This window comes from Carcharodon carcharias, chromosome 1 (genome assembly GCF_017639515.1).
Source record: "Carcharodon carcharias isolate sCarCar2 chromosome 1, sCarCar2.pri, whole genome shotgun sequence".
Classification (NCBI taxonomy): domain Eukaryota; kingdom Metazoa; phylum Chordata; class Chondrichthyes; order Lamniformes; family Lamnidae; genus Carcharodon; species Carcharodon carcharias.
Window position 1 is genome coordinate 159,155,788 of NC_054467.1, and position 25,154 is coordinate 159,180,941.

Consider the following 25,154-nt stretch of genomic DNA (forward strand, 5'->3'; position numbering starts at 1 on the left):
CGTCTTCAGAAGCCCTATGGTCTGCTCTATAAGAGAAGGTGTGGAGCTGTGAGCAGCGTTGTACCTCTCCTTGGAATGACCCTGAGCGCGATGAACCAGTGTCATTAGTCAGCCTTTCAGTGGGTACGCCTTATTCCCAAGCAGCCATTCCTGCAGATGTAATGGCTCCTCAAAAATCTCAGATATCTGGGAGTTACTCAGGACGTAGGAACCATGGAAACTCCCCGGGTAATGTGCACAAATGTGCAGTTTGTGCTTCCGGTGATCACACACCATTTGTACATTGATGGAATGATAGCCCATGGAGTTTATAAACATTAGGGGCTGCTGCCATGGAGCCGATACAGCCACATGTGTGCAGTCTATTGCACCCTGCATTCTTGGGAAGCCTAAGATGGTGGTGAAGCCGGTGAATCTCGCAGCCTGGTTATCTTCATTCAGAGCAAACCTTACATAATGATGGACCTTCCTGTAAAGGGCATCTGTGACCCCCCTTTATGTGTTGTGGATTAAGAGATGCTGCACAGGTCCCCGGTTGATTCTTGGAAAGACCCAGAGGCAAAGAAATTTAGTACTGCAGTCACCTTCAGAGCCGCTGGCAAGGGATACCCTCCAATTCCACATGGCATCAGGCCTTCATGAAGAATGTGGCATATATGATGTACCAGAGCTTGGGACAAGCACAGACATGCACAGCATTGCCTCTCACTCATTTGTAAATAGGAGAATCTTCTACGATAAACCCTCGGTCTGGCGAGTCACCCTGCTTCTCTAGGTCTCTGTTCCTGATCCTCCTGTTCATGCTGTGATTCCGCTTGACCATGTCCGTCCTGCTGGAGCTGCATGCATAAAGGAGTCACCTCTCCCTCCTTTACCTCCTCCATTGCATCAGTACCCTGACAAAGGCAGCATTAAGCCCTGGATCCATATGTGCTTTTGCATTCTCTCTAAAAGGAAACATATGAACATGCGATCAAGGTGCAGGAGTAGGTCATTCAACCCCTCAATCCTGCCCTGCCATTTCATAAGATCATGGCTGATCTGATAGTAACCTCGAATCTCCATTCCGCCTACCCCCAATAACCCAATAATGATTCAAGGGGCAAGAAAGTGAAGCTCAGCAGGTGACACATTTGGCAACTGTAAGGGTCCATAGTTTTCCTGCCCTACTTGCATGGTGGCTGATGACACCTTGTCCTTGAGACATTGGCACACAATTGAGATGACCAAAATGGCATCACAGATATGTAACACCTTGAGCCCTACATGGGATGCTAAAGCTTCAGCGAGATCAGTGACCCAACCTAGCTCTGTCCTCTGATCTCTGATGTGGCATATTAATGATCAATCAGTTGCTCGTGGTCAGTGAGTGAATGCCCTTTGTCCCGTTAGGAGTGATAAGCTTTCACTGATGGAATGCCGTATATGATACAGCGGTGCCTCCTTCACTGATGCCTTCATTCCCAAATTCTATATTCCTATGTATTATTCTTGAGATACAGCTACTGTGTTGTGAAACCACTGAGTTCTGAGTAGCTCTTGGTTCTAAAAAGCCAGAGGCGTTCAGTGGCTTTCATCACAGAGTCACAGAATCTTTACAATTTAGAAGGAGGCCATTTGGCCGTTCGTGTCTGCACTGGCTTTCTGCGAACTTTAACTCAGTGCCATTTCCTTTTCTTTGTAACCCTGCACATTGTTTCTATTTAGATAATCATCCAATGCCCTCTTGAATGCCTCAATTGAACCTGCCTCCACCACACTTCCAAGCAGTGCATTCCAAACCCTAACTACTCACTGTGTGAAAAAGTTTTTCTCGTCTCTCATTTGCTTCTTTAAAACGGTGCCCTGTGATTCTCGATCTGTCTACAAGCGGGAACAGTTTCTCCCTATCTACTCTGACCAGACCCCTTGTGATTTTGTAAACTTCTGTCAAGTCTCCTCTTAGCCTTCCCCTCTCCAAGGAAAACAGTCCCAACTTCTCCAATCTTTTCTCATACCTGAAGTGTCTTATCTCTGGAACCATTCTTGTAAACCTCTTCTGCAATCTCTCCAATGCATTCACATTCTTCCTATAGTGCGGCGCCCAGAACTGTACACAATATTCCAGCTGAGGTCTAACCAGTGTCTTATATAAGTTCATCATAACCTCCCTGCTCTTGTACTCTATGCCCCTATTAATGAAGCCTAGAATATGTATGCTTTAGAAACAGCTTTCTCTACCTGTCCTGCCACCTTTAATGACTTATGTACGTATACATCCAGATCTCTCGGCTCCTGCATGCTTTTTAGAATAATATCCTTTATTTTAAGCTCTCTGCATGTTCTTTGTACCAAAGTGTATCACCTCATACTTCTCTGCATTGAACTTCATCTGTTACCTATCTGCCCAGTCCACCAATGTGTCAATGTCTTTTTGAAGTTCTACACGGTCCTCCTCACTGTTTACAATTTTCCCAAGTTTTGTCTCATCTGCAAACTTTGAAATTGTCCCCTGCACACCAAGATATAGATCATTTATGTATATTAGGAAAAGCATGTGTCCCAATACTAACCCCTGGGGAACTCCACTACAAATCTTCTTCCAGCCTGAAAGATACCCATTAACTGTTACTCTTGTTTCCTATCCCTTAGCCAATTTTGTATCCATGTTGCTGCTGTCCCTTTTATTCCATGACCTATAACTTTCCTCACAAATCTGTTGTATGGCACTGTATCAAATGCCTTTTGGAAGTCCATATACACCATATCAACGGCCTTTCCCTCATCAACCATCTCTGTTACCTCTTCAAAAAACTCCAGTGAGTTAGATAGACACAATTTTCCTTTGACAAATTCATGCTGACACTTCGAAATCAATCCACATTTTTCCACGTGACTATTAATTCTATCCCGAATAATTGTTTCCATAACTTCCCCACCACCGAAATTAAACTGACTGGTCTGTAATTGCAGGACAGAGCTTTACAACCTTTTTTGAACAAGGTTGTAATGTTTTCAATTCTCCAGTCCTCTGGCATCTCCCCCAAATCCAGGGAACAGTAAAAGATTATTGCCAGTGCCTCTGCAATTTCCACTCTCACCTCCTTCAATATTCTTGGATGCATCTCATCTGGTCCTGGTGTCTTATCACCTTTAAGTCTGCTCTCCGCCAGTTGATTATTCTTACTCTGGATTGACCAATGTCATTTTCCACCATCATCCTAAACCTTCTGGTACAATGGTCACTGTTCTCTAAATGTTCCCCCACTGTCACTTGATTCACTTGGCCCAACTCATTCCCAAGAACCAGGTCCAGCAGTGCATCCTTTCTTGTTGGACTGGACACATACTGCTGTAGGAAATTCTCCTGAATACAATCTAGGAATGCTTATCCCTCACTGCCCCTTACACTACCACTATCCCATTCTGTATATGGGTAGTTACAGTCCCCCATTATAATTACTCTATGATGTTTACACCTCCCTGCAATTTCCTTGCAGATTTGTTCCTCTATATCCTTCCCACTAGCTGATGGTCTATATATTACACTGGGCAATGTAATTGCACCCTTCTTATTCCTTAGCTCTAGCCAAATCGAATCTGTCCTGGAATCCTCTGACACATTCTCTTTCTCAACTGCAATATTCTCCTTAACCAAAAACGCCACCCTTCCTCCTTTATTCCCTTCCCTATCTTTTCTGAACACCTTGTAACCAGGTATATATAACACTCAGATCTGTTCCTTAAGCCAGGTCTCCGTTATTGCCACTACATCATAATGCCACAAGGCAATCTGTGTCTGTAACTCTCCAACTTTATTAACTATACTCTGTGCATTCGCATACATGCTGTATAACCCTGATTTAGACTTCATTATTTGCTCCCTTACTCCGATTCCATCTATTAACTTACTCCTCTCTTTTAGTGCTATCTGCCTCTTCCAGCAGTTCGTGCACTATTACTTTGTAAAATTCCCTCCTGGTCCCACAACCCTGCTGAGTTAGTTTAAATCTTCCCCAACAGCACCAGCAAAATGCCCCGCAAGGTACTCAATCTCGGCTCTGTCCAGATGCAAACTGCCTGGCTTGTACAGATGCCATTTCCCCCAGAGCCAGTCCCAGTGTCCCAGGAATCTAAAGCCCTCCCCCCTTGCACTGTCTTTCCAACGACACGTTCATCTGTGTTATCTTCCTATTTCCGGAGATTACCACTTTAGAGGTCATGCTTGCCAGTTTTCTACTTAGCTCATTAAATCCTGATTCCAGGATCACATCCTCCTTCCTACTTATGTCATTTGTACCAGTGTGGACCATGACCTCTGGCTGCTTGCCCTCCCCAACTAGAATGTCCTGCAGCCGTTCTGTGACATCCTTGACCCTAGCACCAGGGAGGCAACAAACCATCCTGGCGTCATGTTGACGGCTGCAGAAACGCCTGCCTGTTCCCCTATCTAAAGAATCCCCTATCAGTACTGCCCTTCCACTCTTATGCCTCCCCGCCTGTACAGCTGGGGCACCCATGGTGCCATGGGCTTGGCTCTTGCTGCATTCCTCCAAGGATCCATTGCCCTCACCAATATCCAGAATGGAAAAACAGTTTGTGAGCGGAACCTCTGGAGACCCCTGCACTACTTGCCTGTTTCTCTTGGACTGCCTGGCGGTCACCCATTTCCTATCTGCCTGCTTGCCCCTAACTTGTGGTTTGACCACCTTCTGAATGTGCTATCCATGTAGTTCTCTGCCTCACGGATGTACCTCGATGACTCTAGTCGCTGCTGAAGCTCTGAAACGCAGAGCTCAAGATTGGGTAGCCGGTGACACTTCCTGCACACGGGCTCATCTGGGTCACGAGAAGTGTCCACGACTCCCCACATGCCATAGGATGGGTATTCTGCTTGGCTGAGTTGTCCTGCCCTGCCTGAACCTTAAACTTTTAAATCACTTTATCTACTTGAACTTTAGTTACTTTTACTTACTTTAACTTATTTTAATCTTACTCTTGCACTATTAACTGGAGATTAGTAGAAGGTAGAAATTCTTCACCCTTACTCACAAAACAGCTCCCTCTCTTGTGCCTATAAATTCTTACTTTCCCTGTGCTAGTTTAGAAATTTACATTTTTCTAAATTGCTGGGGTTGAAACACAGTCCCTAACAGCAGTTGCTCAAGAACCAATGAGCTCAAGACTTTCCTGTGATGTCACTCACTTTTTTTTCAAATCCACCGAGCTGCTCAGGAATGTTGCTCCCAAGCAGGTCCGATTCCTCTCACCTCCAGAAGGTAAGTCTAGTCCCAGTGTCCCAGGAATTTAAAGCCCTCCTTCCTGCACCAGCTTTCCAGCCACACATTTGTTTGTCTTATCTTCCTATATCTGTACTCACTTGCACGTGGTACTGGGAGTAATCCAGTGATTACTCCTTTAGAGGTCCTGCTTGTTAATTTTCTGCCTAGCAAGGAGATGCTTACAAGGAGGTCTTTCTCCTTTCTTTCTAAGCAGACTCCCACTCACTCCTATGGCAACAAGAACTTAGAGGGCGACCCCAGGAAGGACCCCCTCGTGTTCACTCTTCCCCCTCACTGCCATTCTACAGCCTTCCTAACCAGTTGCCCTCTTTGTGCTTGCCATTTTCCCTCACAGCTATTCCACAGCCTTCCCTCCCCATTACCCCTTTCATGTTCATCAACTCCACACTCGCCTCACAGCCCAGCCCCAGTTGTAATGCTAATTTCTGAAAGTGGAGGCCTGCATGAGTACCACAGCACAGTGGTGTTCCTCGGGACAATGTAGGCAAAGAACATGAGCATACCAACCCTATAGCCCCAGCAGAGTGGCATTCATCGCAACAAGTCTGGAGCTGCGCTATGACTGGTAGGCTATGTATGTTTCACTCACCTTGAAGTTACCAATGATCTGAGGTTGAACTTGTGCATGCAACCCTTTTTCAAATGGATTTGAGGCTGACATAATTTCCCACTAGCAAGACTGGAAGGGCTGGCAGGTGAGCACCTGTTTTAATGAATATTCATGAATTAATGAATGTAAATGGCGTTCATGCCACTAGTCGGCGGGATAGCCAACCTGCCAGGAACACACCATCGGGAAATTGCAAGCTGTTTTTATGAGGCGATTTGCACCTTTTTACCTGCCACTGGATGCTCTGCTCCTGCTGCGGGAGGGATGGGAGAATTCAGCCCTTAGATCCTAATTAATTGCAATGAACAGCCCATAATAAATTATTTCTTCCTAATTCTTGCCATTCCCAAGAAAATGTGGTCATTGGCGACAATTCACATTTAATGCAACTCAGAAAACAGCTATTTAACTTTGAAGTTGTAAATTATAATTAGGAGTTTCAAAAGTAGATAAAATGTTTGTTTATTATTAATTTTTATAGGACTTTTGATCTCTCATTTTTATAATATCTGAATTCATTATTTCCGTAGAGTTACATCCATGGGAGCAGCCAAGCTCAATTTGTTGCAGAGTCGCACATCATACTTCTGCTAAGTATCCTTTGAAGTATCTGACATGAAGTAACAAGGTAACCTTGAAGCATGTGAAAACTCATATTTGGACTTGGAAAGAAAATAAAAATGTAGACTTTGAAATGTATATCTAAATAGGAACAGAAAACTGCATTATAGGAAGTTTGACAAAAATCGAAAAACCACTATCCGTAGTGAATTATTGATGATTGGTTAAATTATTATTGTTAGTTATTTTAAACACACCATTGATTTTCTTCTCCACTTAACTTGGGCATTACATGCAGCACATTCACTTAGGGAACTATATGAGACTAGCTACAGAGAATACATCTCAGTTTCCACTAAATTTGAATTATCAAGTTGTGTTCCTCCCAGCGGAGGTTACCTTGACTGTCTGAATGTACTTGTTCTGTCATTTTATGCATTAAGGTTTCTTGCTTTTTGGTTCAGTGTGGATTCAGAAATCAGTTGGTTGTGAACTCAATGAGAACTGATTAAATTTTGAGTGAAATACCATTATTAACAAAAATAAGTTCTGCAACTGCAAGAGTATAAATATTTTGGCATTATGTGGTAGAAGTTAGTTTTTTGGAATGTATAGAAAATTCAGCTCCAGATGGTTATATTTTTTGGTTATTTATTTTAATGCCTGGTATTTAAAAATATTATTTTTTGGCAAGTGATACAACAGATTTATATATGTACTTTCTTTCTCTTGCAGACTCCATAGTCTCAGTCTCCTTTTCTTCTTCATTTGTCCTTTACTGCTCTAAGATCTCACTGAGAGATAAATTGGTCCTTGTCGTGTCTATGTGGGTAAAAATTTTAGGATGGGAGACCACTTTAAGGCTGCACTTTCTTGCACCCAATGCCCCTGACAGGCAGCTTTCAAAAGTACTGGGTGGCTGCCTGAAACAGGCATTAGGTACTTTGAATATGCAAATTCCTGTTTTAGGACAATACATGAAATTCAACATCATCTGGGCAAAGCATGGACTATGCTAATTCCAATCATTTTTCCAGGTCACTCATCATAACTATACCCTTTCATCGTTGGTATTGTCTTAGTGAATCTACATTGTACTTCTTCACTGATTCCATCCTTTATGTAAATAGTGTACCTAGTGGTCCAAGCATGGTCCTCAGTGTGTCATAGAGATTAAACTTTGTTCTTGGCAGTGTGATGCATGAGAAATTTTAAAAGCACATCTACATATCCCTCAGTCAATCTTCCACTGGTACCCAGTGGGAAGCAAGGACTGACAAGCAAAAAGGAGCACAATGTTTTGTAGCAGGTCACTGCTGGGGACCAAAGGAACAGTCCCCAGAACTTGGGTAAGTCAATCAGTGGGGATAGGTCTGGGGCAGAGGAGGCACAACTTTTATTCTGCTGCTCCTCCTGTATGGCTGCGCAAAAAAAAAAAGAAATAAAATGAAAAGCCTTGCATGTATGCACCTCTCCTGCCTCCCTGTGAAACAATCAGAACCTGATCTCCATATTTAAAGTGGGACCCCATTGGTTTCTGGTTTGTGGCCTTTCATATACTCAGAAGAAAGCATAGCCTGTGAGATCAGTGGTGACATCATGGTGACACTATGAGTCCCACATGTGATCATCAGGAAGGTCACAAAACTCACTAAACTATGTTTGAACGTTTGAACTAATTTGACACCAACTGAGTATTTTCATTCAAATTTACCTTGTTGATCTTTCTGTTAGCTTGTATTCCTTTGAGTATAGAAGATTAAGGAGTGATCTAACTGAGGTGTTTCAGATAATTAAAAGATTCGATGGGCCAGACAGAAAATTTTTCTCCAGTGGGCAGTTCAGAGTAAAGGGGTATAACTTTAAAATTAGAACGAAGCTACTCAGGGGTAATGTCAAGAGCTCTTCTTAACACAAAGGGTATTAGAAACCAGTACTTTTCTCCCTTAAGGTATCATTTGGGATAATGTTAAAGCTGAAAAAAAGAGACGTCTAACCTTTTTGTCTTGTATTCATCAGGACACTTTGCAAGAATACCAATATAAGGGGAAAACAACAATTTATACAGTATGTGAAGAGAGTGCTGATTGGTTGGCAAGTGGCATTGCCATGAAGAATGCACCAGTGATGGTGAATGACAATTAACTGCCAAGCATTGTTTGGAATAAAAACCAGGCAGCTTGACCCTGATTGGTCAAGGCATTGCCCTGAGGAATGAGTTAGCGAATGGCTGTCACTTATTTTGTTGAGCTGAAACAGGCGCAATGTGTGTACACGTTCTTTCTGTCTGCAAAGAACAGCGCCCTGTGTATTAATATGTATGGCTTCCACACTGCGAGCCTGACTGACAATCTTAAATTGATTGTCAGTGTAATTCTTAGCACACTGAGGATTATTTAGTAAATTTTGTCCAATCACAGGATCACATCTAATGTTGGACACTGTGTTTTGTGTTTTGCAGGCACGAACTGGTTGAGTATGGTCTGTACCCTGTCCATTGCGAACAGCAGCTGGGACAAGCTGTTTGATACAATCCGCCAGTCTTTGGGACGTATGGCCTACATACCTAGCATCACACTTGCACTGAAATTCTTATACTACATTACTCATTTATGTGATAGGCTGAATGCCTTTTTGGCTTGACGGCAGCATCCCGTTAGTGGCGAATACCACTTGTGTTGCTACTGCATAGCTAGCTTCACCTGCTGCTCAAACTTTTGAAATACCTTGATCTTTCATGGTAACCTGAGGAAGATTGGGCACTTTTCAGGGCGGAAAGTGACGACCTTAGGCCAGTTCATGAGTTTGCACAAAATACAGCACAAAATGATATGATCAGGGTAGCCATTAACCTGCAGGGTATCCATTATCCTGCAGGGTATCTTTGATGTGTCCTAATACAGCATCAAGCTTGAATGGTGAGCAAATGGCTCAGGCCTTATTTACAGGGTTGCCGATAAGACCAATCTTATAGTGGTTGGAATGTATGTGGCATATATTGACCAGTGAAGGTAGGCTTGCAGTATACTGTGGTAGAGAACTTACTGGCAGATTTCTCAACCGGTACGTCAAGGAAGGCGAGTTCATATGACTTTTCCATCGCAAAGGTGAACTTGCGTGCAGGATGGAGCCCATCAAGACTTGCAATGCAATTGTTACATGCAGCTGAGGAGTTAAATATAGCAAACATATCGTCCACATAACAGAAATATTCAAGAGGGGGTTAGGTGTCATTCCATCAAAGACGCATTTCTCATGGAACACAACAAAGATGTTTGCGAGAGCTGGGCCTAGAGGAATCCCATGGCAACACCATCTATTTGGGCATACATGGTTTCATTAAAACTGAACTCAACTGTGCGAGTTGCCGAGTTCATAATTTCAGTGAATATTGATTCATGCAGCAGTGGCGGGTCTAGATCGCCTTGATATAGTGCTGCAGCACAAGTACCTATGGCTTCCTTAAGTGGAACATTAGTGAATAGGCTAGCAATGTCAGATGAGCACATGGACACAGCATTGCTATCGATATGCAAGTTCTGTATGGCCTTCGCAAATGTGAAGGAGTCTTTCACCCTGAATGCTGAAAACTTGGTCAAAACTGGTTGTAACCGCCATTTTGCTTCAATCGATGACCACACCAATTCATGTGGGATTCCGAATGACCTGTCTGCTTTGCACATGCAACACGAATGTCCTACAACATTGCGAGGGGTTAAGACCAATCCGGACATACGCATCAGTAAACCTGACAAAGGGATGGAATAGTCATCCTTAACAAACGTGACTATATCATGAAAATGCACACCATTCTTAATAACAGGTCCAAATTCGCATTGATTGGATCTGCCACTCAACATGACCGGGCAGTCTTGCTCGAAAGTAATCTAAAAGAACGCTTGTTGGACTTGTGTAAGAGTGATGAGCTACCACGTGATATATATGACAGAGTTCGTCCTCACGGTTGGCTACGTCCGCGTTTGTATAGGCTGCCCAAGATACACAAAAGTTATGCTTCATCTTATCTATGACCGGTTCTGCAGAACATGAATTAGCTAAGTTGTTGGGCGAATTGTTACAACCAGTTTTGACCAAGTTTTCAGCATTCAGGGTGAAAGATTCCTTCACATTTGCGAAGGTCAAACAGGACTTGCACATCAATAGCAATGCTGTGTCCATGTGCTCATTTGACATTGCTAGCCTATTCACCAATTTTCCATTTAAGGAAGCCATAGATACTTGCATTGCAGCACGATATCACGGCAATCTAAACCCGCCACCACTGCTTGAATCAGTGACTTATGAACTTATGAACTCAGCAACTTGTGCAGTTGAATTCAGTTTTAATGATACCGTGGGCAGGATTTTGAGGTCGTCGAGTGGGCAGTTCCGACCGCGGCTAGGAAACGGCTTGCCACCCGTGGTCGGACCTCGACCGCTATTTCACACTGGCTGGCCAGTTAATGTGCAGCTAGTATGAAAGGCACATTGAGAAGCTCAGCGCTGCTGGGGTAGGGGCAGGAGGAATACAAATACAAAAGTCTGCGCATGCGCTGGGGAGCGTGCACTAAAAGCCTTCTGAAGGTGCAGAGCTACCTCAGGGAGCTGAAGAATTTTAAAATCAAAAATAAAGCTTTTTAAAATCGGAAAAAAATGTCCCAAAATAGGACTCCCTCACATGAACAAAAACATAATAAAAATTATATCAAAACATTTTTTTAAATTAATGTCAGAAACCTTATCCTGCCCATGGATGAGGTTTCCTCAAAAATGCAGAGGTCGTCTGGCCGATTCGCCTACCCACCAACTATAAGGTGGACGGATAGCAAAAAATTTGTCTTAATTGCTAGGTTAATGGGCATAATAGGCCTCTAAGTTGTCGGCAGGCACACTGCTGACTCTTGCACGTGCCCACTGACTGAAATATTGCACGATGACATCGGGACGCTCGCCCGATGTCATCATGCACTATTTTACGCCGGATCAGGTCAGGTGGCACCTGCCCGCAGGAAGGAAAATTCTTCCCCATGAATGCCCAAATGGATGGTGTTAGCATGGGATTCCCTCTAGGCCCAGCTCTCGCAAAACATCTTTGTTGGGTTCCATGAGAAACGTATCTTCAATGGAATGACACCTAACCTCCTACCCCTCTCATATTTCCGATATGTAGATGATATGTTTGCTATATTTAAATCCGCAGCTGCATGTAACAATATCATTACATGTCTTAATGGGCTCCATCTTGCACTCAAATGCACCTTTGAAGTGGAGCAGTTAAATTAACTCCCCCTTATTTGATGCACTAGTAGAGAAATCTGCCTGGGCATTCTCTACCACGGTCTACCGCAAGCCTACCTTCACTGGTCAAAATACATGTAAGTATTCTTACAGTTCCACATACTATAAGATTGGTCTTACCAGGAACCTTGTAAATAGGGCTCGAGCCATTTGCTCAAGTTTGATGCTGAAATAGGGCACATCAAAGGCATCCTGCAGCATAATGGCTACCCTGATCAGACAATTTTGCGCTGTGTATCAGACAAACTCATGAATGGGCCTAAAATTTGAGCAACAGGTGAAGCTGTTTCACTCTGCTAATATGCAATAGCAGCACAAGTGCTATTCGCCACTAATAGGACGCTGCTGCTAAGCCAAAAAGACATTCTGCCTATCACACAAATGAGTAATGTGGTATAGAAATTTCAATGCCAGTGTGATGCTAGGTATGTAGGCCGGACATCCCAAAGACTGGCAGATCATATCAAACAGCATGTACCAGCTGCTGTTTCAACAGGGAAGGTGCAGACCGTGCCCAATCAGCTCATGCTTGCAAAACACAAAACACAGTGTCAAACATTAGATGTGATTCCGCAATTGGACAACATTTGCTAAATGATTCTCAGTGTGCTAAGAAATCCATTGACAACCAGTTTAAGATTGTCAGTCTGGCTCATAGTGTGGTGCATTTGTGTGTACTGAAAGCTACACATATTAATACACGGGGCCCTGTTCTTTGCAGACAGAAAGAACATGTACACACATTGTGCTTGTTTCAGCTCAACAAATAAGTGACAGCCATTTGCTGACTCATTCCTCAGGGCAATGCCTTGACCAATCAGGGTCAAGCTGCCTAGTTTAAATTTCAAGCAATGTTTGGCAGTTATTCACTGGTGCATTCTCCATGGCAATGCCACTTGCCAACCAACTAACACTCTCTTCACATACTGTATAAATTGTTGTTTTCCATTGGTATTCTTGCGAAGTGTCCTGAGTACAAGGTAAAAAGCTTAGACATGCCTCCTTTCTTCAGCAGTACTCAAGTTCTGCACTACCACTGACTAATTACTGAAACGTGTTAATGAGAACTTGCTTGATCATGTTCTCAGTCCAAATTGGAAGGAGACATTGCTTGACCTGATGCTGGGGAATGAGGTGGACCAAATGACCAAATGTCTGGGGGAACTCTTGGCTAAGGGTGATCATTTTATAATAATATTTAGATTAGTAATGGAGAAGAACAAGGAACAGTCTTATATAGAACTTCTAAACTGGAAGATGGCTATTTTCAATGGAACGCAAAGGGCATGAGCCAGTGTAAAATGGAATCAAAGTCTGACAGGAAAAACTGTATTGGAACAATGGGTGATCTTTAAGGAGGGTATGTTTTAAGTACGTTCCAACAGGTAAGGGAACCAAAGTCAAGGTTCCTTGAATGACAAGGGAGGTAGAAAAAAATGATGAAACAAAAAAGATTATGTATGATTTAGTCAGGTGAATTATTGAACAATGAACCAGGCAAAATACAATAAGCTGAGAGGGTAATTAAAGGGAAAAATAAGTCTGGCAAATAGAGAAAATATGAGAAGTGAATGGCAGTTAACATGAAAGGGAATCCTAGCATCTTCCACCAACCTGCAAATAGTAGATAGATAGCAAGAGGTAGGATGGTCCTATTACTGGACAGAGAGTGATATCTGCTCAGAGGTGCAGGGCAAGGTGCAAGGCTAAAATACTTAATCAGTATTCCGTATCGGTATTTGCTGAGAAAGAAGATGCTGGAAAAAATGTGGAAATAGTAGAGGTAATGGATCAGATGAAAATTGATGCGCTGGAAAGTCTGCCTATGCTAAGGGTCTATAAATCAACTGACATAAAACAAAAACAGAATTACCTGGAAAAACTCAGCAGGTCTGGCAGCATCAGCGGAGAAGAAAAGAGTTGACGTTTCAAGTCCTCATGACCTTCAACAGAACTAGGTGAATCCCAGGAAGGGTTGAAATATAAGCTGGTTTAAGGTGGTGGTGGGGGTGGGGGGTGTTGGGTGGGGGGAGAGAAGTGGAGGGGGGTGGTGTGGTTGTAGGCAAAAGCAGTGATAGAAGCAGATCATCAAAAGATGTCACAGATGGCAGAACAAAAGAACACATAAGTGTCGAAGTTGGTGATATTATCTAAACGAATGTGCTAATTAAGAATGGATGGTAGGGCACTCAAGGTATAGCTCTAGTTGGGGGTGGGGGGAGCATGAAAGATTTAAAAATATTTAAAAATAATGGAAATAGGAGGGAAAAAGAAAAATCTATATAATTTATTGGAAAGAAACAAAAGGAAGGGGGAAGAAACAGAGGGGGGGGGGGGGGGGGGGGGGGGGGGGGGGGGGGGGGGGGGGGGGAGATGGAGGAGGGAGGTCAAGACCTAAAGTTGTTGAATTCAATATTCAGTCCGGAAGGCTGTAAAGTGCCTAGTCGGAAGATGAGGTGTTGTTCCTCCAGTTTGCGTTGGGCTTCACTGGAGCAATGCAGCAAGCCAAGGACAGACATGTGGGCAAGAGAGCAGGGTGGAGTGTTAAAATGGCAAGCGACAGGGAGGTTTGGGTCATTCTTGCGGACAGACCGCAGGTGTTCTGCAAAGCGGTCGCCCAGTTTACCTTTGGTCTCTCCAATATAGAGGAGACCGCATTGGGAACAACCGATGCAGTGGACTAAGTTGGGGGAAATGCAAGTGAAATGTTGCTTCACTTGAAAGGAGTGTTTGGGCTCTTGGACGGCGAGGAGAGAGGAAGTGAAAGGGCAGGTGTTACATCTTTTGTGTGGGCATGGGGTGGTGCCATAGGTGGGGGTTGGGGAGTAGGGGGTGATGGAGGAGTGGACCAGGGTGTCCCGGAGGGAACGATCCCTACGGAATGCCGACAGTGGGGGTGAAGGGAAGATGTGTTTGGTGGTGGCATCATGCTGGAGTTGGCGGAAATGGCGGAGGATGATCCTTTGAATGCGGAGGCTGGTGGGGTGATACGTGAGGACAAGGGGGACCCTATCATGTTTCTGGGAGGGAGGAGCAGGCGTGAGGGCGGATGCGCGGGAGATGGGCCGGACACGGTTGAGGGCCCTGTCAACGACCGTGGGTGGAAAACCTCGGTTAAGGAAGAAGGAGGACATGTCAGAGGAACTGTTTTTGAAGGTAGCATCATCGGAACAGATGCGACGGAGGCAAAGGAACTGAGAGAATGGGATGGAGTCCTTACAGGAAGCTGGGTGTGAGGAGCTGTAGTTGAGGTAGCTGTGGGAGTCGGTAGGCTTGTAATGGATATTGGTGGACAGTCTATCACCAGAGATTGAGAAGCGAGGTCAAGGAAGGGAAGGGAAGTGTCAGAGATGGACCACGTGAAAATGATGGAGGGGTGGAGATTGGAAGCAAAATTAATAAATTTTTCCAATTCCCGACGAGAGCACGAAGCAGCACCGAAGTAATCATCGATGTACCGGAGAAAGAGTTGTGGAAGGGGGCCGGAGTAGGACTGGAACAAGGAATGTTCCACATACCCCATAAAGAGACAGGCATAACTGGGGCCCATGCGGGTACCCATAGCCACACCTTTTATTTGGAGGAAGTGAGAGGAGTTGAAGGAGAAATTGTTCAGTGTGAGAATAAGTTCAGCCAGACGGAGGAGAGAAGTGGTGGATGGGGATTGTTCAGGCCTCTGTTCGAGGAAGAAGCTAAGGGCCCTCAGACCATCCTGGTGGGGGATGGAGGTGTAGAGGGATTGGACGTCCATGGTGAAGAGGAAGCAGTTGGGGCCAGGGAACTGGAAATTGTTGATGTGACGTAAGGTGTCAGAGGAATCACGGATGTAGGTGGGAAGGGACTGGACAAGGGGAGAGAGATGGGAGTCAAGATAACGAGAGATGAGTTCTGTGGAGCAGGAGCAAGCTGAGACGATCGGTCTACCGGGACAGTTCTGTTTGTGGATTTTGGGTAAGAGGTAGAAGCGGGCCGTCCAAGGTTGGGCGACTATCAGGTTGGAAGCTGTGGGAGGAAGATCCCCAGAGGAGATGAGGTCAATGACAGTCCTGGATGTTCAGTGGTGGGGTCATGGTCCAGGGAGAGGTAGGAGAAAGTGTCTGTGAGTTGACGCTCAGCCTTCGCGAGATAGAGGTCAGTGCGCCAGACAACAACAGCACCACCCTTGTCAGCGGGTTTGATGACGATGTCAGGGTTGGACCTGAGAGAATGGAGTGCAGTAAGTTCAGCGAGAGAGAGATTAGAATGGGTGAGAGGAGCAGAGAAATTGAGATGACTAATGTCGCGCCGACAGTTCTCAATGAAAAGATCAAGAGAAGGTAAGAATCCAGAGGGAGGGGTCCAGGTGGAGGGAGAATATTGGAGGTAGGTGAAAGGATCCGTTGAACGGGGAGAGGACTCCTGTCCAAAGAAGTGAGCCTGGAGACGAAGACAGCGGAAGAAGAGTTCAGCATCGTGCCGAGCCCGAAATTCATTAAGGTGAGGGCGTAGGGGTATGAAACTAAGTTCTTTGCTGAGCACTGAACGTTCAGCATCACAGAGGGGAAGGTCAGGGGGTATAGTGAATACACGGCTGGGGCCGGGATTGGAAGATGGGGTGGGGCTGGAGGGACAGGCAGGGGTGGAGGGTCCTAGATGGGTGTTGGTATCGATGAGTTGTTGGAGCTTGCGTTCCTTAGCACTTGAGAGAAAGAGAAAAAGTTTCTTGTTGAGGCGTCGGATGAGCCGAAGAATAAAATGAAACTGGGGGCACGCGCAGCTTTGAAAAAGGGTACGGCAGTGCTGCTGGAGGGAGAGGTCGAGTGTGTTCATATGGCGGCGCATGGCACTGAGTGTGGATCTCAGTCAACTGACATAGATGACTTGCATCCCAGGTTGCTAAAGGCAGTGGGAGTGCAGTTAGTGAAGGGGATTCCCATAGATACGGAAGGAGGGCCAGAGGATTGGAGAGTGGCAAAAGGATGTAATGACATTTCACTAACTTCAGGCCAATCAGTTTTACATCACTTGTGGATCAGATTTTAGAAACAATGGGCCAATGACAGCCCCACATTGCCTCTTTTATGGAAGGCCCAGTGGATTTAGTGCCACTATGGCCTAGGGTTATCAGTGGATCTAAGGCCATAGGCGGGTGATGGCAGGAGGAGAGCTACGGAAGGTGATACAGCAGCAAGGGCAAGGAGATAGTTCTCTACGGGCCCCCACTTCTCAATGCCTGGTCCCTTTATCAGGCACTGTGTACCTTTGAATGAGGGCCCCCCAACCCACAGGAGTGGAAAGAAACCTTGCATGGGTTTGCTTGTCATGGTCTGCCACATGTCCCCTGCCCGTTGCTGTCCACCTTCCCATCATGGACTTAATTGGGGCAGTGGTAGGAAGGCAACAGGGTCCCCGCCTGCCACCCTCCCACCTGATTAATTGTTCCCCACCACCAAACTCACCACTGGATTTGGAAAAGGCAGAGTGTGCTTGACTAACCTAATTGATTTTTTTTTGATGAAGTAACAGAGAAAATTAATGAAGGGAATTCAATGGATGAGTTTTAAGAAAGTATTTGATCAAGTTGCACATAATAAATAGGTTAAGAAAAAATAAGCTCAGAGAGCAGGACGTTCAGTGTCAGCTTGGATATAAAATTGGCTTCGAGACAGAAAACTGCAAATTATGATAAATAGTTGTTTTTCAGACTGGAGGACATTACACAGTGGTGTTTCCCAAGGTTTAATGCTAGGACTACTGCTTTTTTTTTATATATACACGTATATAAAATGACTTGGATCTTGGACAATGATAACAAATGTGGAGGTCTGGCAAACAGTGAGGGTGATACCAATTGACTTGGGGGACTAGATAGCTAACAGAATAGGCAGACTAGTGGCAGATGGAATTTAACACAGAAATGTGAGGTGATGCATTTTTCACAGAAGGGATAGATGTATAGACAATTTAGACTTAATGCTACAGTTCTAAAGAGTGTGCAATGGCAGAGGGACCTAGAGGGTCATATGCATACATCATTGAAAGTGGTAGAACATATTGAAAGAGTAATTATCAACTATGGGATCATGGGCTTTCTAAATAGATGCATTGAGTACAGAATCAGCTAAATTGAGCTGAAGCTTATGAATGAAGCTCTAGTTAAGCCGGAGCAAGAGATTTGTGTTCAGTTCTAGTCACCCCATTATAGGAAGGATGTGAGGATCCTTGAGAGGGTGCCGAGGAGATTTACCAGAATGGTTCCAGGAATGAGGGAATTTAGCTGCAAAGTTAGATGAAGAAGCTAGTGTTGTTCTCCTTGGAATAAAGGAGATTGGGAAGAGATTTGTACAGTTGTACAAGATTATAACAGGATTAGTTAAAGTAGACAAAGAAAAGGTGGAGCTGATGATGCAAGGACTATGGAATAGAGAGTTAGGTTTTGGGCAAAAGATGCAGAGGGGACGTAAGGAAGAACTTTTTATGCAGCAAGTGGTAATGACTTGGAGACTGCTGCCTATGAGGTTGATAGAAGCAGAGACGATCAATGATTTCAAAATGAAATTGATGGACATTTGAGGGAACTAAACTTGCAGGTTGTGGGAATAGAGCAGGGAAATGGGATTGACTGGATTGCTGTACAGAGAGCTGGCATAGGCTCGATGGACTGATTGGCCTCCTTCAGTACCGTTATGTCTGTGTGACTCTATGGGTTGGGTTTAATGGCACGCTGAGGACCCCACCCCTGACCCTTGCTCTGGCAGGTTGTTCTGCAGTGATCTAACAGTCACCAGGTCATTAGTTGGTTTAAGGTGAGACTTGCGCCCATCTGTGCAGGAAGTTCCACCTCTAAGAGCTGCAGGTCAATCAAATGGCTGACTGGTCTCTGGTCCCAGCAGTGTAAGTAGGAGCAGTGACCAATGCTGAGACTACATCCAATCATGAGGATGGAGCCCGCGTCAGAGGTAAGTGGTGTGGGGCAGGGCTGGGTATCACCTAGGCCAGGCTTAGAGGGGCTGGGACAGAAAGACTGAGAATGGATAGGAACAAGGGTATGGGTAGCAGACCTGAGGAGGATCACCCCACCTCCTTCACCCCCCCCCCCCCCCCCCCCCCCCCACCCCCACACCCCGGCCTTGCCCACACCAGCCTACTCATTGAAAGCTGCCGCGCTGGATGTTTGCGTGGTTGTTGCTCTCCACTGGTTAAATCCCAGTGGAGGTGGGATGAGGCCCTTAAAGTTACTTGGCCACTTAAGGCCTCAGTTGGTCCATGGTTGGGGAGGCTACCCAATGCTGCTGGTAAACTTCCGGCAAAGCAGGGGTGAGAGGCAGGGCATGGCACTCATGGCATTTTACGCATCCCCCACCTGCAAACCCACTGCCAGGCTGTAAAATCCAGCCTTCTGTCTCAAAAAGCTGATGTGGCTGGGTCAGATGAAAATTTCAAAACTAAGATTGATAAGTTTTTGTTACTTAAGGGGTATGGAATCAAGGTGGGTGAATGGAGTTACAGTACACATCAACCATGATCCAACTGAATGTTGGAACAGGCTGGAGGGCCTGTGTGGCATATTCCTGTTCCTATGTTCTTATTGAAGAGATTCTAAGTATAAATTGCATAATGCAATATAAGCATTGAACCACACTTAATTATCTTGACCTATGTTATATTTAAAGGGAAACTCCATGAATAATTATCATTTACTGCAATAAAATTGCTCCGCTCTAATTATCTGATTGTTGAAACTGATTTAAAACTGGAGGGAGGCGATGGCGTAGTGGTATTGTCGCTGGAGACCCATGGTACTGCTCTAGGGACCCGGGTTTGAATCCTGCCATGGCAAATGATGGAAATTGAATTCAATAAAAAGCTGGAATTAAAAGACTAAAGTCTATTAAAGTCTGAAACTATTGTTAATTATTGTAAAAACCATCTGGTTCACTAATCAGGAAATCTGTCATCTTTACATGTGACTTCGCAGCAATGTGGCTGGCTCTTAAATGGCTGAGCAAACCAGTCAGATGTTACAAAGTCACAAAAAAAGGAATGAAACCAGATGGACCACCTGGCATCGACCTAGGCACCAGAAGCAACAATGCTATTCACAGCCCTGTTGACCCTGCAAAGTTCTCTTTACTAATATCTGGGGGCTAGTGCGAAAATTGGGAGAGCTGCCTCACAGAGGAGTCAAGCAACAGCCTGACACCATCATCTGGAATCATTCTTTACAGGTAATGTCCCAGACTCCACCATCACCATCCCTGGGTATGTCCTGGCGGCACAGTTATATACAGTCAGGAGTGAGTTGCCCTGGGAGTCCTCAACATCGACTCAGGACCCCATTAAGTCTCATGGCATCAGGTCAAACCTCCTGCTGATTACGATGTAAACCACCCTCCCTCAGCTGACAAATCAGTGCTCCTCCATGTTGAACATCACTTGGAGGAAGCACTGAGATTCAATGTCCATCACCAAGATTGGCTCAGTAGTACCACTACTGACCAATGCTGGCCGAGTCCTAAATGACATAGCAACTAGACTGGGTCTGCAACAGGTGGTGAGGGAACCAACAAGAGGGAAAAACATACTTTACCTCATCCTCACCAACCTGCCTGTGCAGATGTAGCTGTCCATGACAGTATCGGTAGGAGTGCCAACCACACAGTCATTGTGGAGACAAAGTCCTGCCTTCAAATTGAGGGTACCCTCCATGTTGTGTGGCACTACCACTGTGCTAAATGGGATAGATTTCGAACAGATCTAGCAACTCAAGACTGGGCATCCATGAGGTGCTGAGGGCCATCAGCAGCAGCAGAATTGTCCTCAAACGCAATCTGTAACCTCATGGCCCAGCATAACCTCCACTCTACCATTACCATCAAGCCAGGGGATCAACCCTGGTTCAATAAAGAGTGCAGGAAGGCATGTCAGGAGCAGCACCAGGCATACCTAAAAATGAGGTGTCAACCTGGTGAAGCTATAACATAGGACTACTTGCATGCCAAACAGCATAAGCAGCAAATGATAGACAGGGCTAAGCAATCCCACAACCAACAGATCAGATCTAAGCTCTGCAGTCCTGCCACATCCAGTTGTGAATGCCGGTGGACAATTAAACTGGAGAAGGAGGCTCCACAAATATCCCCATCCTCAATGATGGAGGAGCCCAGCACATCAATGCAAACGTTGAGGCTGAAACATTTGCTACAATCTTCAGCCAGAAGTGCCGAGTGAATGATCCATCTCAGCCTCCTCTGGAAGTCCCCACATCACAGATGCCAGTCTTCAGCCAACTCGATTCACTCCACATGATATCAAGAAACAGCTGAAGGCACTGGATACTGCAAACGCTACGGGCCCAGACAATATTCCAGCAATAGTACTGAAGGCTTGTGCTCCAGAACTTGCTGCGACCCGAGTCAAGCTGTTCCGGTATAGCTACGACATTGGCCTCTACCCGGCTATGTGGAAAATTGCCCAGGTATGTCCTATATGCAAAAAGCAGGACAAATCCAACCTAGCCAATTCCCTCCCCATCATTCTACTCTCGATCATCAGTAAAGTAATGGAAGGGGTCATCAACAGTGCTATCAAGCGGCACTTGCTTAGCAATAACCTGTTCACTGATGCCCACTTTGGATTCCTCCAGGGCCACTCAGCTCCTGACATCATTACAGTCTTGGTTCAAACATGGACAAAAGAGCTGAACTGCTGAGGTGAGGTGAGAGTGACTGCCCTTGACATCAATGCTCCATTTGGCAGAGCGTGACATCAAGGAGCCCTAGCAAAACTGGAGTCAATGGGAACCAGGGCTTAACTCTCCGTTGGTCGGAGTCGTACCTAGCACAAAGGAGGATGGTTGTGGAAGTTGGAGGTCAGTCATCTCAGCTCGAGGACACTACTGCCGGAGTTCCTCAGTGTAGGTCCCTCGGCCCAACCATCTTCATAATGTCAGAAATGGGGATGTTTGCTGATGATTGCACAATGTTCAGCCCCATTTGTGACTTCTCAAATACTGAAGCAGTCCATGTCCAAATGCATTAAGACTTGATTACATCCAGGCTTGGGCTGGCAAATGGCAAATAACATTTGCTACCCCACACAAGTGTCAGGCAATGACCATCTCCAACAAGAGAGAATCCAACCATTGCCCCTTGATGTTCAGTTACATGATCATCACTAAATCCCCCACTATCAACATCCTGGGGGTTACCATTGACCAGAAACTGAACTGGACTAGCCATATAAATACTGTGGCTACAAGAGAGGTTAGAGGCTAGGAATCGTGCGATGAGTAACTCACCTCCTGACTCCCCAAAGCCTGTCTAGCATCTACAAGGAGTGTGATGGAAAACTCTCCACTTGCCTGGATGAGTGCAGCTCCCACAAAATTCAAGAAGCTTGACACCCTCTGAGACAAAGCAGCCCGCTTGATTGACACCACATCCACAAACATTCACTCCCTCCACCACCGAAGCATAGTAGCAGCAATGTGTAACATCTACAGGATGCACTGCAGGAATCACCAAGGCTCCTTTGAAAGCACCTTCCAAACCCACAACCACTACCACCTAGAAGGACAAAGGCAGCAGATAGATGGGAACACCACCACCTGGAAGTTCCCCTCCAAGTCACTCACCATCCTGACTCAGAAATATATTGCCATTGCTTCACTGTCGCTGGTCAAAATCCTGGAACTCCCTTCCTAACAGCACTGTGGGTGTACCTATACCACATGGACTGCAGCGGTTGAAGAAGGCAGTTCACCACCACTTTCTCAAGGGCAACTAGGGATGGGCAATAAATGCCCGCCCAGCCAGCAAAGTTCACATCCCTTGAATGAATAAAAAAAAAATCTATAGTATTACCACTTTCCTCCTCTCCTCCTGTGCATCTGAGTCACCATTGATGCCACAAATTTGGGCCTTGGTACAGTCCTCTGAGGGACCATCTCACTCACCAGTATTCAAAATAGAAGAGCGGTTGGAGACCAAGTTTGCCTCGGGGTTCCTGGACTACGTGCCTGTTTTCCTTAGGTACTCTGGCTGACACCTATTTCCTGTCTGCCTGTTTACCTCGTAGCTGCAGTGTGGCCACTTTTCTAAATGTGCTATCCACATAATCCTCAGCCTTGTGGACGCATCATGGTGACTCCAGCTGCTGCTCAATTTCTGCATCCCAGAGCTCCAGTTTCTGCAGCTGGTGACACTTCTTGCAGATGTAGTCATCGAAGGCACTTTGTACCTGCATGACTTCCCACATCCCACAGGATGCACATTGCACATGGCCAAGATGCACTGACATACCATAAACTTTATATAAAATGTTTACTCGCAGAATGTCATCTCCACCCCCCTCTCACGCTCTTTATGAAGTCTCATTGCTCTCTCCCTCTCTTGTCTCTTTTTGAAGTCTCGATGCTCTCTCCCTCTCACAGCTCTTTATGAATTCTCGCTCTTTTTTAAAATAAAGTATCCCCACACGCCATACTCTTTATAAATGAAGTCTCCTTGCTCTCCATGCTATTTATAAATGTCTAAATATACCTGTTGAATAGGGAAAGATAAGGGGGAAGCACCAATTTCTCAACAGTCCACATACTTCTGTCATTTTCATGGCCACCTTTTCCTGTAAACTGATCTAAAACATTCAGATGTTAGAATGTGAAAGAGCGCAGAGTGTCATCTGAGCAGTTAATCTGAATTTCACTTTGTGTAAATGCAGTGAAATGTAGCATTCAAGTAATTTCAGGTGGCACTGTGCGTTAAGGAGCCATATGCCAAATTATTTCAACAATTATATTCATATCTCAGTGCCAGGCACAGAGTACACCATATAGGTATACATGGCAAAAGCTCAAAGGCTGTCACTGTTTTCCATGCTACTTGGCAAACGCAACAGCAGGCTAGGATTGAAGTGTTTGTGTCATTTTTCCTATGAGCATATAATTGAATAGCATATTCTGGGCATTCTTCCCTTTCATTATGCCAAAAAATCTTTAAGCATGAATGTACAATTGTAAGCACCATTTAATTAAAATGTACAATAGCTTCATAACATAAATGCCAACATAAATTGTTGACTGTTTCATTTTTTAAAAAAGAACTTTGAATTTTTGAACAGCAAGAGTTGGCAACCACTTTGCACAGAAAGAGCTGGTATATTTCTGGCACAAGAACATCTCCAGCTCTTTCTGTGCCGGGTATGTCCCCAGCTCTTTCTATACCAGTTATTTCTCCAGCTCTTTCTGTGTCGGGTACATCTCCAGCTCTTTCTGTGTCGGGTACATCTCCAGCTCTTTATGTGTCGGGTACATCTCCAGCTCTTTCTGTGCTGAGTACATCTCCAGCTCAGATGTACCCGGCACAGAAAGAGCTGGGGCGAAACCTGGCATGGAAAGAGTTGGAGATGTACCTGGCACCGAAAGAGCTGGGGCCATACCTGGCACAGAAAGAGCTGGAGATGCACCTGGTACGGGATAACCTGGGGATGTACCTGGCACGGGATGACCTGGGGGTGTACTCAGCACAGAAAAAGCTGGAGATGTACCTGGCACAGAAAGAGCTGGAGATGTACCCACCACAGAAAGAGCTGGAGATGTACCAGGCACAGAAAGAGTTGGAGATGTGCATGGCACAGAAAGAACTGGAGATGTACCCGGCACAGAAAGAACTGGACATGTTCCTGGCACAGAAAGAGGTTGGTGGACTGGCCAATCAGCTAGGTGGCCTTTGTGTTTTTCATGAAACCTCATCCAAGGGTGGGCTGAAATCTCCATTAGGAATAATGTAAAAATATATATCTGGGGACAGAGTTTTATGAGGTATGCTTTCAAGTTCTTGATTATAATGCATGGATTTTTTTGCAGCTTTTTGCAGCTTTATTTCATTATTTGCAGGTCTTCAGTTCCCTGAGGCACCTATCTGCCTTCAGGGAGCTCTCGCGCAGCATTCACCGTGCCTGCGGTGACATTGTCACTCACCCTCTTCCCACCCCCACCCTGGCAGTGCTCAGCTTTTCAGTGCACGTTTCATCCTGGCTGGCCATTAATTGGCCAGCCAGCCCAAAATCACAGTCAGGCGTCCATTTCCTGGCTGTTCAAGGGCCTGCCGATCACGCAAGCCTGTTGACCGGAAAATTCAGGCCCTGCTGTTTTGGGCCTCTACTGTGTCATTCCAGACAATAGGACATTCCATGTGATTTAACTGCTCTAACATACACACTTTTTCCAAATCTCCCTTAGCTGGACTCATAAATGCAACTCTGTACCATGTTCCATTATCCTGGTTTTCCCTAAGCTCCACTGGCTTTCTGTAACCATATTATCAATTTCAAGATTCTTTTTCAAAGCAAGATTCTGCAGATACTGGCAATCTGAAATAAAAACAGAAAATGCTGGAAATACTCAACAGGCCAGGCAGCATTTT

At 45.1% G+C, this 25,154-nt stretch overlaps 1 protein-coding gene across 1 annotated transcript in view; it reads left to right on the forward strand.

Moving 5' to 3' along the window:
• The window catches only part of tusc3 (tumor suppressor candidate 3), a 741,583-nt gene that overhangs the window by 451,898 nt on the left and 264,531 nt on the right, over nucleotides 1-25,154 (forward strand). The window contains exon 7 of the mRNA XM_041183092.1: nucleotides 6,423-6,486. Coding sequence (XP_041039026.1) covers nucleotides 6,423-6,486 — 64 coding nt within the window. The remainder of the gene's footprint in view (nucleotides 1-6,422; nucleotides 6,487-25,154) is intronic.